Source organism: Cyrtonyx montezumae, unplaced genomic scaffold (assembly GCF_038088225.1).
Source record: "Cyrtonyx montezumae isolate F1298 unplaced genomic scaffold, pur_monq_1.0 scaffold_17, whole genome shotgun sequence".
Taxonomy (NCBI): domain Eukaryota; kingdom Metazoa; phylum Chordata; class Aves; order Galliformes; family Odontophoridae; genus Cyrtonyx; species Cyrtonyx montezumae.
This window is the reverse complement of record NW_027071903.1, coordinates 21,229,815-21,244,978: the sequence shown is the minus strand read 5'-3', so window position 1 is coordinate 21,244,978 and position 15,164 is coordinate 21,229,815. Positions and strand designations below refer to the sequence as shown.

Below are 15,164 nucleotides of genomic sequence, written 5' to 3'. Positions count from 1 at the left end.
CAGAGCAAACGCAGCTTCTTGAAATCAGAATGGTTTAGAATCGGATAGCACCTGCCTTTATGACAGCTTTCCATCTCTCCCATGCCCAAACTACTGTTCTTCTGATCACAGCTCTTCTTAGGAGATGGGAACTGACTTAATGCATCAGATGCTCCAGCTGCAGCCAGAGCTGCATCTCTGCAGGGCTCGTGGAAGTATCTGTGACAAAGCCAGGCACCACCACCTACCTGTATGATCACTGCTGCTTGTCTCATGTGCAGGAACTGCCTTCTGCAGAGCATGCTGCGGAACCAGCACTGCAGCAGCGTGATCCTGCGCAGCACCTCCTGATGGAGCAGGTCCTGCAGAAGCTGCCGCTCACGCTCCTTCACAAAAACCTGGGAAATAAAACCACCAGGCATGAAGCACTGAGCCTTCCTTCTGGGGGCAGAGTCATGGTGGCGAGCAGTCTGCACACACACAAGTTTTGAGGGTTACCTTCCTATAATCTGACCACCGTGTCAAAAGAAAACACCCATGTTGCTGTCTACTTTGTGTTAACAAGTATTAAAAGCATCCTTTAAACCATTACCTTCTGACAAACAGAAGGAAAATAGTTTCACGAGTTAAAAACATATAGAAAGGTGCTAGTTTAACTGTGCACAAATGCTGGCATATCTTCATTTTAAGCAGATAAACATTTACCATGGTTCTTCCAACTTGGTAATTGTCTGGATTGAGTTTTATTTTCTTGAAGAAATCATGGACGTTGTGCTTAGACGGGCTGATTCCTTGTGGCAGAAGGACATGGAAATGGTTCACAAAGTCCTGGGAAGGCAAAAAAACACACCAAGACTGGGTTAAGTGTGTACTGCTGAGTCACCTTTTTACATAAGTAACTGGGATTTGCTCTGCTGGCCACGTGAAAGAAGATGTTTCCAGGTGAAGAAGGACAGATGGCATGTTACGGACTGGAAGGCACCAAGTTTCCTCCATCATTTGTGGTTCAAAACTGCACAGGAAGCACATCAAAGCAGTGGCCCAGGAACATTCAAACATCTCTCAGCGTAGGAGGACAGACTCAATCTGCGAGGTCACTTGGAACATAAATGCTGCAAATCCTCAGAAAGGGCCACTACAAAAGGGACCAAAAGGGAGTGACTGCAAAGCACTGCAGGGAAGAGACTGCTCCAAGGGCTGCTGCTGGGAGGACTCAAAGCAGAGGTATCAGGAATGATCCTCCCAAGTAATGTTAGGATTCATCCTCATGGCAAAAAACCCTGAGCAGTTTTCCTTTCTGAACAGCTGCTGCACAGGAAGTGACATCTGGCCCAAAGCAACTGCCAGCAGGAAACAAATTGGCAACAGCAAATCATGAAAGAACTGAGTGCACTAAAGCTGGCAAAAATATGGAAAAGCAGAGAATACGAGAAGCTGGATAACCCCTGAGTGACTTAAGGCATCCCAATCAGCCTCCGGGTGGGATGCAGCCAGCAATGAAACCATGGGGAAAATGCTGCTCCTGAGGAAAAAAAAGCAATGGGCAACAAAAAGATGCTCAGTGCCCTATGGTATTAACTGTAAGAGAGCAGTCTTTGTTATTTGGGTGGGTCACACCAAGAAGGAATCTCCAAAAATATTTATAATGCTTTTAATAGGGCGATAAAGGAATCCAAACATTAACTCTCACATCTTGACCCAGTCTACGTCCAACAAGGATCAGCCATCATTAGCCTGAACTTCTCATTATCATTATGAAGGGATACAGATTTGTGGAAGTGATTTTGCACGTGTTGTGAAAATACATTGCATGTACTGTAAAAAAATAAAACTTTTTTTCTGCAAAACCACAATGATATCTGCAGAGGGACGTGCAGCCTTTGGTCTGGTCCAGCTTAGCAAAACCGCCCACGAGCACTCCCTTTCCAATGTCATCCAAAGCCGTAAATTCATTGTTTTGTAACAGCACAACCATACTTATAAGCTAGCAACACTCAGACAACTGCGATAACGATGAGAAAAGTGCTGAAAGACTGAAAATGTTTGAGCCAACCTGGAAGGAGTATTTGCAGCTGTATCCTGACTGGCGAATGCGAACAGTCTCCAGCATGCCTGTGTACCGCAGCTGCCGGAGCACCAGGCTGTCGCTGAAGCGCAGGGGCAGCTGGAAGGGAAAAGGAGGACAATGATGAGCAACTATTTTCTTGAGCTCTAAGCACCTGAGGAGACTTCTAAGCACACGGGTGGGTCAGTGGGTTCGGCACGTGTAGCACATCTGCAGGACATGCACTCTGGCAATGATGACAAGGAGGAATGTGGGTCCCCGGGAATCACACTAATGGCAGCAGGGTTGAGTCCTGCTGGCTCACATACAGCCAACACATGGAGAGTTTCAAACATCTAACTAGACAGAAAGCTCTGGAGAAGGGCTTTCTGGATCCTCTGAGCTGACTAAGAAAGTCCCATCAATGGGGCAGTGAAGGAGCATGGTTAAGACAGAGCACTGACATGCCTCACTTTGTGTTTTTAAAACATCTGTGTTAAGACTGTCAAGGATCAATATATGAAAAAATATTCCTACAACTTTCTTCTTAAACTAAAAGTCTTTGGCCCAGAAGACAAACAAATCTTTACATCATGTTTCTCGAATTTGGCACTATCACAGAATCAGTCTGATTAACGTGGCTGACCGTGGAACAGTGTGCTTTTACAAACCAAAATGCTTTTTTAAAGAAGCCTTAGAGCTCAGCAGGGGAACAAACAGATCACAGGTCTGTACACCTCTATTACTCGTGGCAGAAGCTTCAGAGGAATCAAATTAGTTTAATAAAGATTTTTCATACAGGTGCTTCTGTGATTATAAGAAAAGCCAGTGCAGTTTATCATGAGCAATCCTACACCCAAGTGAAAATGTCCATGCTTTTTACTGCTAAGGTACAAAAACCTTGTAACCACAACTTGGCTTTGGGTTTCCTTCTTTTTTATTTTTTAAATTATATATTTACGAAATATTTTCAAGATGAGAAAGATCAGGAACAAAAAGCCAACCCTAGTCCGCTTTACTACTTGCTTCCCCACCTAGTGGCTATGCTCTAGAAGGATCTATTTCCAAAACCTGAACACTCTACATGTTTCCAGTGGGCTGACCTCCAAAAAGTGAGAGAAAGAATGAGTTCTGCACAAGTGAACGTGGGTTTTGCAAGCACATCATTAGCAGCACTGATCTCACAGGTCGGGGTTTACCTTTTCGGCATTGGATCGAATGCACTTGACAAAATAAGGTTCTGCCTGGCCAAGAGTCTCCATCAGCTTATTGAGTGATGCCTGAAATAGAGAATACATCTCCAGTTGGGAAACAGCACAAAGAACAACGAGAAGCCACGCACTTAGGCCACAAAACAAAAGTTTGAATGGTGAATGGTGAGTTAACAAGGCAGATGGGAAACACTTCCCCAAAACGAGCATCTCAATGAGCATCTCAGATCGATACCCCCCGGCTGCTTCTGTCTTCATACCCAACCAACTGGCGACAGTGAAAAGTAAGCCTTTTAGTTCAAGGCCTCTGCAGAAACCACAACAGCACACTGTTCTTTGAGACTCCTGCTTCGACCTTCCCAAATCAACCAGCAGATCCCAAAGCCACTCTGCTGCACCCCAATAAGCCAAGCACGAAATCAGAGTGGGAGCTGCAAGACAATGACCCGTCCCTTGTGCACCCAAAGACTGCGAATGTTTCTAAAACACAAACATTTTTATCTGTCAGAGATCATCCCACTTTTTAAGTTTGAGATCACTGCTACTGGCAGTGAAAGGAGTTCTCGATGGTTTTGCAACAGGAAGATGTAGCAACTTTGTCCAATAACTGCTTTCCACAGCTTGCCTGTCTCTTTCTTGCTGAGTAAACTCCCATTCCGTCAAATAAACATATTTATGGAGTTTTACAGCCTAAACATTTGACAGGCTGTTTTGAGACAAAGGCCATTCCAAAGATGGCATGCCCCTGGTCATACTTTTCTGCTGAAAGGCACAGCTGTGGTCACTGAGTATCAAGGCTCTGCCATATTTCTGACACAGAGATTTCCTTGCAGTTCCATGTCACTTCATTTCTATGCTACTACTAAAAGTGCAGTCTACAACAGAGACTTGGGATGGGCATGAGTGCTGTGTCCAACCACGCTGGTGGGAGGTTATCCCAATTCATGCCTCCAACCTGCAAATCCTGCAACAAAGCGCAAGCTCTCGCCAAGCACGCACTGACTGCTTTAGAACAGAGCACACAGTCACTGAGTAGCTCATCTTACTCCTTCATTGCATTCTGCATTTTCTTTCTTCCTTTTATGTGCTCTGTAAATGCTCTGGATGGCTCTGATTGCAGAGCACATAACTGATGTGGTATTAATAACATGCTCCAGGGCCGATTACTCGCAGAATGACCTGATTTTAATAGCGCCTAAAACTCAGTTACTTAGAAGATATTCTGTTGTATACTTACTACATACAGCCATGAAATTACCAATATACACGCTCATAAACCTGCGTGCACAAGTGCATAACATCAGGACGATGTAACTCATCTGAAGATCGGCTTGCAGAACACCTTCTGATCCTTTTGAAGCCATCTTTAGGGGAAGCCTTTCATGTTAATCAATGTCTGTCTACACACGGGATCTGGGGAAGAGGAGCTGATGAGACACCCATGTGTGGAGCAGCTGAACACGGTGCTGGGGGGCTGCAATGGGGCAGAGCCCAACTGGTGGGCACGGTTGACTGCAGCACAGGAAGGTACAGGGGATTTTTAACTCAGATCTCTGCTTTGCACAGCAGATGGTTCCCCCCCTCCACATGCCTCCTGCTGCCATCTGGCCATCCCTGAGCACTGCGAGGCCCTGGGATTAACTCCCTGCCCCGTTCTGCTGCCCACCCCCAGCTCATGCCCCTTTTCCCCAGGGCCAGCCCTGCAGGGTGCAATCCCATGTCCCACACACAGCCACCCTTTGTGAGGGCACCACCTGAGCGCCGGCTGGGAACGGAGCTGGTGTAAATCCACCCTGAGTTTTGCAGCAAAAGCCATCGCTGCTCTCGCAGCAACCCCTAATCCGGGCAGCGATGACACACAGCTATTTTGCAGCATAACTTCAGGCACGGCTAAAATCAATAAGAGAGACAGCAGCTGCGAGCTCCCTGTGCAGGCACTGGCCACAAGGCAGCATTTATCTGAAAAACACTGCAGTGCATAAACCCCGTGATGGGAAACATTTGTATTTCCTGTCGCTGACCCAGTTCCACGCTCTGCAATTTTATTAGCGTGCTCTTGATAAAAAGCCATCTTGCAGCTAGCACCAAGCTGCTCCCTGGAGAAAACACTTCTCCCCTATGAGCATTCAATGAAAACAGGGCTGGAATGCCCAGTGTTCCTCTAACAGGAGAAGCAAGCAGGAACACCAGGAGCCAGCACACTGCAATATGCTTTCACTCATTTAAATAAAAGAGGACGTGCTGTAGGCACTGCTCCACACTGCCAGCTCTGTGCTGCAGTGTCACAAAGCACATGCACTGCGTGAAGGCTCTGCTCTGCCGCACAGGGGCAGGGGGATTTTCACAGCACCCCGAGCTCTGCTGTTTTTCTGTGCTGGGAGTTATAAGGAACCTCAGCCCTCTACTCTTCCACATTTCGTCTGAAGGACAAATGGGTGTCAGGAGACATCGTCAATTCAGCCCCCCTGAATGTATTAATTACGTATGAATTAAGCTCTGTACACATTTATTTTAACCAGTGTGCTATTAGCCCAGACTGAGCTTTAAATATATACACATATAGACATGCATTCTGCATTTTATATATACAGAGGTCTATATACATGTGCGTGCATACGTATAGAATTACTTAATCGTATCCACATCTATGCGTGAAGACTCTCTAAAAATGACCAACATCTCCAAAATTAAAAGTAGAAAACAAGACAAACTTTCTCAGAAAAGGATTTTTTAAGTGAAATGCTGCATTCTAATGCCACCACATGCCTGTGCATTTGACTGGCACCGACTTCCAAGCCCTGATGCATTTATCTGAGCATAACCTCAGCTGTGGCTATTCCCAGGGAAGCTTGGCTGGCGCACACAGCACTGCCAACACAACAAATGCTGTACTGATCCTCCTCTGAATTCCTCTGTGTGCCTTCAGATAACACAGCGATATTTCGACCTTCCTGCACCTATTAAAATTCACATTCCACCTGACTTGAAAAAAGACTGAATTTTAAATGCTGAATGTAAGCAAAAAAACACTTTAAAATCCCATAGCAGAATTTTACTAGCTTTCTGGATTCAGCAGAGAAAACAGGATGATGAGACTGCCTTGAAAGTAAGGTGCCAGAAAACAGGACGTGCATGCACAGAGCTGCACGCTATGTAAATGTTTGATGAGGTGCTCCACTATGAGGGCATTTAAAAAAATCACAGGTATGAAAGAGACCAGCACAAATCCTCCCAGCACAAGGCTTTCCCTGGTGCCTTGCCCACTGGTTTTACACTGATATAACTGCCTTTTTTTTCCCCAACCCTTTCTGCAGCAGGTGAAAATCTCTGTTCTGCAGCTCATCCTCACATCCTACCTCTGCTGTCTTGGAGCATCATCTTGAGCTGACGTCACATCCTGAACAAACAGTGGTGAAGCTCAGACAGCACTGTGCCTGCTGTGCTCCTGTGGGGAGCTGGAGCATGTATTTGCTTTTCATTCAGTACAAGCTCATCACCAATCTGTACCAAGACCAAACACAGCGCTGTGTTACCTGAAACTGGGCACTGATGCTGGGAGGTTTCTTCTTCTTATGGAGATGGAGAAGGGATTTTGTAATGTGGTCATGAAGCGTCAGGTTGGTCAAGTGCTTGAGGGACTTCACATCCAGCATGTGCTGCGGAAAAGACAGACTTTGTTCTCTATACATAAACATAACGAGAACTTATTGCCACGCTATAACCTTTATATGCTCTGCAGGGCTTCCTTAGAGTAACCACCCTAATTCATCTCCATGGAAAATATCAAGGAATGGCTTGAAACATACGACCTGCTAGGCTTCCTAGGACTTGCCAAGGTTTTATTTGAGCATGGGAAGTTTGTCCCTCTGACCCACTAATGTGGGACTGCAGACAAACATAAATACTGCTGGAAAGTTGACCTTTTGTCAATTATCTTCATGGCATTTTAACAACAATCTTGAATTGTGACTGCTGCAAATAATTCATCATGTGCATTCAGAAAATGAGCCATCAACCATAATTAGCAAGCCCAGGGGCTTCATTCCTGTGAATAGGAAACTGTAGATGGAAACCATGTGCTTGCCAGCAGGACCTCAGTATCTCCTCTCTGAATAAGGATGGGGGAGATGAGAAAGTCCTAGGGAGGACTGGCACACTGTCACACACGTTTGCAAAAGCCAGTGGAGAACTTCAGCTGAGCCAGCAACGCCAAGGCCAAAAAAGGCACCAGTCCACAAAACCTACTGAAAACCTCCTTCCCTCTAACTGCAGTGAAGTGGTCATCACACACAGCTCATCCACTATTAACGAAGAGTTAATTCACTGCCATTAGAAGACTACAGGACACAAATAGAATGCAGCCATGCTGTAGATGTGGTAGGAATGACAAATTGTTGTGATTGTTTTTAAGACCGAACTGTGCAGGCATCATGAAAATCGCTTTGCCTATCAGGCGGCAGCCATTCTGCATAACCTCAAATTTCCCTAGCACGTACGCACAGCCCTCTCCAAGAGGAGAGGAAAAGGGGCCCAAGCTGGTCTGAAAAGGAGGATGTGACTGCTCACACAGACCTCCCCCAGTACAAATCAGAGCTGAAATCCTTTGGTTTTACAGAAACTAACAGGACCCAAACAGAGCAGAGATTGCAGCAGTCCCAAAGCAACCCCAGCCACCTTCCTTACACACACATCAGCATTTCAGTACTGCACCCACAGCCTTAACCTGGACCAGCAAGGTTGAAACGCTGCATCTCTCTCACCTTTGGGAGACTGGGTTTGGCTTTGAAGTTCTTATTTCGCCTGGGAAGACAATAAATGGCTCAGATTAATCCCCATGTGTAACTGCAGAATAGTTTGTATGTTCAATTACAACAGGACAGTTCTACTTCTGCCATTAAGAAACATAATACCTTTTCTTCCCTTACTGAGAGACAGAACAGACAGTGATGTTCAGAATCACTGGAGGTTATGAACCAAGCCTTTCAAAATCCCCTTTTAACAACCCTACAACCTGACCTGAAACAAGGCTCCCTCCACACGCTGCTAATGGCTTTACAGATTCAGCTTCACAGCAGTGAGAGGAAGATACTCAATCACAGTGCCTCATTACATCAGAAATGAAAGGCTAATTTGGGCAGCATGGGGACCATCCTGCTTTCTCACGCCACCTGGGTGTTGATCTCTGAAACTCCTGGTGAGGCTGCAATGTGATTCATCCGCATCATTTCCACATCTACTTTGTAATGGAAACTTTGATATCATGTTAAAAAATGCTACTGCATAACATCACTGTCATCTCTTTAGACTGGTTTGACCAGGAGATTCATTCCTTCTCTCACTTCCCTGTACCACTTAACCGTGTCTGTCATTACAAACGAATGATAAGGGATGAATAACTCAGATATGTAAAACATACCAGGGTTGTTTCAACCCAACTGTGTCCAAACCCACTTGAAACTGATTTTTTGTTTGTTTTGGCTATTTACATGTCTCCTATTACCCATATTGCTCATTATACTCCAGGAACAAAGCCCAAATCCCCTCTTTTTGTACTAACATGAGGATGCCGTGGGCCCTTTCCAGCAGCTTGCTGCTAGTCGTGTTCACGAATATCCCATCCTTGTCCAGGAAGGAGCTAGGGCTGGCGAGCCTGCTGTGTCGCATCCCCATCCGACCATTCCAGCCAACTGCAAAGGCATCCCTGGAACCCAAACAGGGCAGTCAGACACATTTAAGGACAGATGGAATATACACAAAAGATGGTTCCACGAAGCACTGTTTTCTTAATAACTACCACCAACTTCTAAGGTGGAAGATCAGAAACACTTCCCCAGTTTGCTCCCTTTTGCCGTGGAACAGAGCTGTGCTGTGTACCCAGGAATGCTGTACCCCTGCAGCCCAGCTTACAGCAGGACCCAGGAGGATGAACTGAGGAACCAAAGTCCTTCCTTACAGGAAGAAAACCTTCCACAAAGCTTCACGTCAAGGCAAAATAACCTCCAGGGGTGAGGAGGCAAAGAGGAGTCTCCCTTCAGTGCCTGGGGTCATGCAAAGCCTCTCCCTGGGCTGCAACACTTCTGTTTGGTTCAGCCAGCCTTGCAGAAACTGTCGTACAAAGTAACACTGTGAGCTTGTCTAAAGAAGGATGTGGGGTCTGCAAAACCCCAGAGATATTTCAGAAAAATGGGAAAAGAACAGGGAGAGACCCAACCCACAGAGGGCACAGGTACAGCAGCATCAATCTTCTGGTCATGAAGATGCTGAAGAACACGGTGGTTTACACTTTAGAAGAAGGGAACGATCAAGTGCCACAATGGAAAGAGAACATTAAGCGAGCAGAGTCATTAATACAGCCAGTTCAAAGCTCATAGCCAGATCTTTGGAGTAATACAGCTTAAGAATTTAAGTCCCCTCACTGCCTTGCTGCCTGCAGGGCTTTTAGAATTCATTCCCAGTTCCATTAAATCTGTACTTTGACGTGTACTGCTATTAAAAGAAAGGATGAATCACAGTAAAGCAAACCTCGATGACTGCCTCTGCATCTCTTTTTATTTTTTTTTCAGCAGTTCATTTGATTCAAGGAAGGCCACAGTGAAGCTTGAATTTCAGTGTAGTCTGCAGGCTGCCCTCACAGCTAAGGACCCAAAGCTTCCTGCTTGCAGGGGAAATGAAACACTGCCTGAACCAGTCCCACTAAATCTCAGTGGCCACCTTTGGGACCTACAACCCATCAATAACTTGGCCAACTGCAACTCACTCTCAGAACTGAATAAGAATGTGGTGATATGGGCACTGAATGAGACTAAAGAAGACAAAATCCTATATGTTCCTGTACAGATGTAAAACAAAAGACGAGATTGACCATCTCAGTCTATTACAGACACTTTAAGATGCACACAGTGACGGACACAGCTGTAGTGGTACTTGGAAGTCAATCATCTCACCACACAAAACCAACAGCTTTGAGACAGACTGATCAACACCTGCTTCCCTGTGTGCTCTGCGGACATCAAGGCACATAAAACAGTTTCTGTTTTACATGAAAGTAGGCAGCTCAAGAGGTTCTGGTTAGCAGTGGCATGGCTTTCATTACTCAGTGGCTGCTGAAGGCAGTTCCGAGGCGTGCTGGCTTCCCGATGCTCTGCTGAAGCCTGGTTTCCTCCAGCTGCCATCCCAGCATGTGGGAACCACACGGTCACTTTCTTCTGAGATCAGAAGCTTGCTGAGCCCTCCCCATGCCTTCCTGCATGATGTCATGCCTGAAACTTGCTTTTTGAAGAGAGCCCCGGGCTATGCTGGGAGTTGAACAACACAGACTTATCAACCACCACATGATGATGAGATGGCCTGAAAAGAGAATTCCTCTGTTTCATTTAGCTCTGTAAATCACTCACCAGCCTGTCTGTTGGCCCTACACTTCTGAACTCAGGGGTAATTCAGTCACAGGGCTGTTAAAGTAAATCTCTTTCCTATAGGTATTATCCTTATCTCTCTAGTTCCCCCTTCTTTTTTGACAAGTGCAACTTAAAAGCAGAACCTACATTCAGAAAGCATAATTACTTACTCTTCAGATCAAAATTATTCACAGTGAAAAGTATTAAAATTACACGCCTACTCCAAAAGTGCCTTCTGGAATTTAAAGATATGAGAGATCACACTCTGGTTTGGGCTTTCAGAAAGCAGGGGCACAGAGGACATGTGGGGACCAGTCCGTGATGATGCTCAAGGTTGGTTGCATTGCCCACTGATGCCAAGATTAGAGACCATGCTACTGAACCACTATGCCAAGAGCCACACAGGGAAAGCACCTTTAAAAGCACATTTTCTGCAGAGATATAACAGGAATTTAGGTCTGTCCTTAGTATTTTTAGGATACAAACACTGAGGATGTAGGAAGGAAGACACAATAGATGCTACCCTTGATGCTGGCTGCTCATGGGAATTTGTGCGATGTCTTGACCTGTTTTAAGCCAAATAAATACAGCTGACAACAGACCGAATCCCCACAGGAAGGAATAAACACATACGTCTCCACAGTAAGAGTTCCCCTGCCTTTACAAGATGTGCTATCAATGATTCCAGATAATTAAAATGTTTTGGGCTATGAAAACACTGTCAGCCCAACCTGCCATAATGACATGCCCCGAAGTCGTAGCTATACAACCAGAAAAACATTGTCTCACTTAACTGATGTTCTCCAAGCACCACCACCCCACCTCAAGGTTTTCTTTCAATAAGCATCCTCCTTTGGACTGCTGAGAGAAGGCAGTTAGAGAAACTGCACAACACCTCTTATCTACCCATCAAGATCTTTGCAGGGACAAAGTTTCATGTTACATCACTTTTAGGAAAACCTGTGCAACCAGAGAAGTGAGGAAGAGTCATTTCTGGAGGCACCAACCTTGTCTGTCTCCTTTGAAAAGAAAGGGGCATGGACGACATTTGCGACTTTTTTGTTCCCCTAGGTATTGCTCCTTTTATTTTAAATCTAATTTCTATCTTGCACATTTGACTTAAGGTCACTAAAGCAGAGATTTAATAATATGATTTAGAGAATATTAGCCATCACACACAAAAAAAAATGAGCTGCAGGCACCATGGTGTTTGGTGAGCATCCTCTTGACTTGTTCTGCGCTTCTGATGAAACTCAGAGCAGCCATGAAGTTACAGCTGCAGACCCAAGCAATAATTTTGGGAGCTAAAGGTACACTGATCATGTATTTCCCAATGTCCAAGTACATATGCTCAGAGGGAAGCAGGAAGGCAACAAACCTCCTCAGAGATGCTACCTGAATAATCAGAATTTCTGGCACCTGCAAAAGGACAGAACAAGAGTAGCTAGAGAAAAGGTGGGTATCTGCACCCAGATTCCCCAGTGAAATGAAGATGTTTTACTTCATCAGAAGATTAATTCTGATGCAGATCTGGAGAAACTTTGGCCAAAGAGGCACAGATCTGTGCCAGAATGTGCAGAGCCAACTCTCAATTATCAAAACTGAACTGGGTGCTTCAATGTCCAGAATCTTCATGGAAGGATGACAAATAAAACTGTATCTATAACTGTATGACTTAAATCTCCTTCAAGTTCACATGTTGTAACGTAACTTTGGAAGTAGAAGAACTCCTGTGCTTAAAGAGACGTTCCAGTCATCAGAAGTCCTATGGTTTTCCCCTAATGAGCAGCAAAGCAGTTACAACCTCAGACCTTCCTTGGTCCTGCACAGCCAGCAGCACCCGCAGCCATCAACCACACTGCTGGCACACAGACACATCAGCTCTACTTCTGTCTCAGAAAAATGCCTGCTTCTTTTCCCCCTTGATATTGGCGCATTCATTCCTTTTCTTTAATTAATTAATTCATTTATTTATTTTGCATGCTTCTGACCACTTTGTACATCAGACCACCTACATCTACTGCTTTGTTCCTGAGTAGAGCTGCTTTCTGTGTCTATTGTAAGTCAGGTAAAGATATTTAGATTTAATCATGTGGTAGTAAAAGAATGAAGAGAAGACAAAATTAATAACCACACTGGGAAAACCATGAATGCAGACATTAACAGCAGCAGATAGCCTTGCCATGACAATGTGAAAGCAGGAGACTCACCTCTGGCTCCTCTCGTTGATGGTATTGACTCCCTGGAGATCCGAGAGCGGTGTTCGCGGGCTTTTCCGAGTAATACCTACAGCAGCACATGGAGAGGGGAGTTTCTACCTAGCTCCTCACAAGCAGGCAATTAGCAGAGCCATAGCTTAGTGTTGACTACAGCGAGGAGGAGGATGTACATGTCATGGCACATGCTGCCCGTACAACAAGGGTGCCAAGGATGCCAACAAACCCATTGTCGTCTACATCGTACCTCTCTGCCCTCAAGTCATCCCCCTGTGAGTAACACCACTTACTCAACATGTTGCTCTCCCTCCCACGCACGCACAGTGTGTTAGGGACATGGTGTCCCAGCTCGTAAGCAAAAGCAATACGGAAAGAACTGCTGTGACAGTGCGGACTAGTCCCCATTCCTGCGTGTCCAAAATATTCCTGAGCCATAAGGTACACTCTGCACCCTGAGTGGGACAGCCACAACACCTGGGTTTGAATAAGGTGCTTGAAGACGTTAATTTTTGCCTTTCGCACTTCTTCCCTTCTTGCAGATAAGCAGATGTGGATGTGCACTGCACAGGGAGGTGTTAACTGGAGCTGCACCCTTTGTGAGGAGCAGATCTAGAGGACCATGAATTATAGACAGACAAGGAAGTCATCACACATGGCTACAGAAGCAAACGTATCCTCTGTTATCTTCTCCAAAGTGGAAATGTTTTGTAACCAAGCATTTAAGAAGACAGAAGGCAATTTTTGTAGAAAGCAAAACAGCTTTCAGTCCTCTAAAATACAGATACTTAGACCCAGTAAGCTTCAATTTGACAAGAAAACAGTCAAGCAATTTTTAATCATCTTGAAATGTCTGCTGTGAGACAGGAAACATCGCATTTTTGTGCCAAAGGTTCACAGCGCAGCGTAAAGGGAAAATAAAGGCCTCCTGAGGACTCCTCCACTCTATTACTTTTCTCTTTAAAATCCCATGTTAATACCTTTTGTAGTCAGCTTTACACTAATGTGCCTTTACTTCTTGTATTTATTTTTTTACACAGCACCCACGCTTGGAAGCTTGCATGTTAACCCACAGAAGGCTCCGCTAACCTACAGCACCCTGCTTGGAGTGGTCAGTGATTGGTCCCAGTGACGATGAACAATAACTTCCACCGGGATTGCACAGATCTTCCTTCTGTCCATGCCTCCCAAACCCCCATCCAATGGAGCAGGTCAGAGTGAACACAAGGCTGTGCAAAATGATCAACCACACCTTGCATTGACCGCGAAAAGGAAATGTCTATTTCAGGCTTCTAGATAACAGCTGCATTACAACTGCACTGTAACTCTGCCATTTTCACATCTTGAGTGACTTTTTGATTAATGTAAGTTACGGTGCACAAGGATAAATGCGGGGTTAGGGAGGACTGCTTCAGGCATACAAAAAAAGACTGCATCGTGCCATCACTTGGCTCCTAAAAGGAGACATTCATGCATGCCGAAGCCAAATAAAAGGTGCCATATTGATGCAGCCCGTTTTCTGGGAAACAGAGAGGGCTTTTTATGAACAAATAGCAAAAAGCTTCAGATTTAATCAAATTCTTTGTGTACAGTCTTTAATCAAATTCTTTGTGTACAGAGAATTTTGTACAGGGAATATGGGTTAAGAAACTGACTATGCTGCATGCCAAAACACAGAGGCGCAAGAAGCAGCACCCAGCTCTGATGTAGGCTGATGAATCTTATCTTTCAGGAATAATTTCACTCCCATCTCCCCAAATCCATTTCCTCTTTTTCAGCAGTGGGTTCACAAAGACTGATTTTGCTTGCCACATGTTTTCATTGCAAAGAACTTCAGACAGCACCCGGTTTGCCCATGAACATCAGCCAGCAGAAGCCTGGGGTTGAGCTGAGATGTTTACCCCCATACTTTGGTCTTCAAGACCACCACAGAGGAACACTAACCCCAAGCAGAGTGCCTTCACCTGCAGTGCCCAAAGGCCTGGTCAACTCAACATCAAAATGTTGGATGTGCTTCAATCCTAGCTTAGTTATCAAAGACATGAAGCCCAGGGAACTCAGCTTACCGGAGCACGCCCCATGGGAAAAGATCAGTCCACAATAAGCAAGGCTTCAAAGCACTGAGCTCAGCAGCCTTATACGTAGATCTTTCCTGCCTGGCACTGAATTAAGGCTGTGTCTCAAAGCAGCCCTACGAATCCCCTCCTCGTTCTTAAGCCAACTGCAAATTAAAAACCCCAAGCTTCCCACACTGCTGAACTAACCTACACATCTTTACCTGCAATTAAAATTGCTCTACTGGTAAGAGCCTTCAGTAAGGTCA

The 15,164-nt window shown here is 45.2% G+C and overlaps 1 protein-coding gene across 4 annotated transcripts in view; it reads right to left on the bottom strand.

Annotated features, from left to right (window-relative positions):
* Positions 1-15,164, bottom strand: part of MYO9A (myosin IXA) — a 161,961-nt gene that overhangs the window by 26,782 nt on the left and 120,015 nt on the right. For all 4 annotated transcript variants that reach the window (XM_065733665.1, XM_065733666.1, XM_065733667.1 and 1 more), the window contains 8 exons: positions 12,839-12,914; positions 8,792-8,935; positions 7,995-8,034; positions 6,768-6,890; positions 3,223-3,303; positions 2,033-2,143; positions 685-807; positions 228-377 (listed from right to left, as the gene is read on the bottom strand). In XM_065733665.1, coding sequence (XP_065589737.1) covers positions 228-377; positions 685-807; positions 2,033-2,143; positions 3,223-3,303; positions 6,768-6,890; positions 7,995-8,034; positions 8,792-8,935; positions 12,839-12,914 — 848 coding nt within the window. The remainder of the gene's footprint in view (positions 1-227; positions 378-684; positions 808-2,032; positions 2,144-3,222; positions 3,304-6,767; positions 6,891-7,994; positions 8,035-8,791; positions 8,936-12,838; positions 12,915-15,164) is intronic.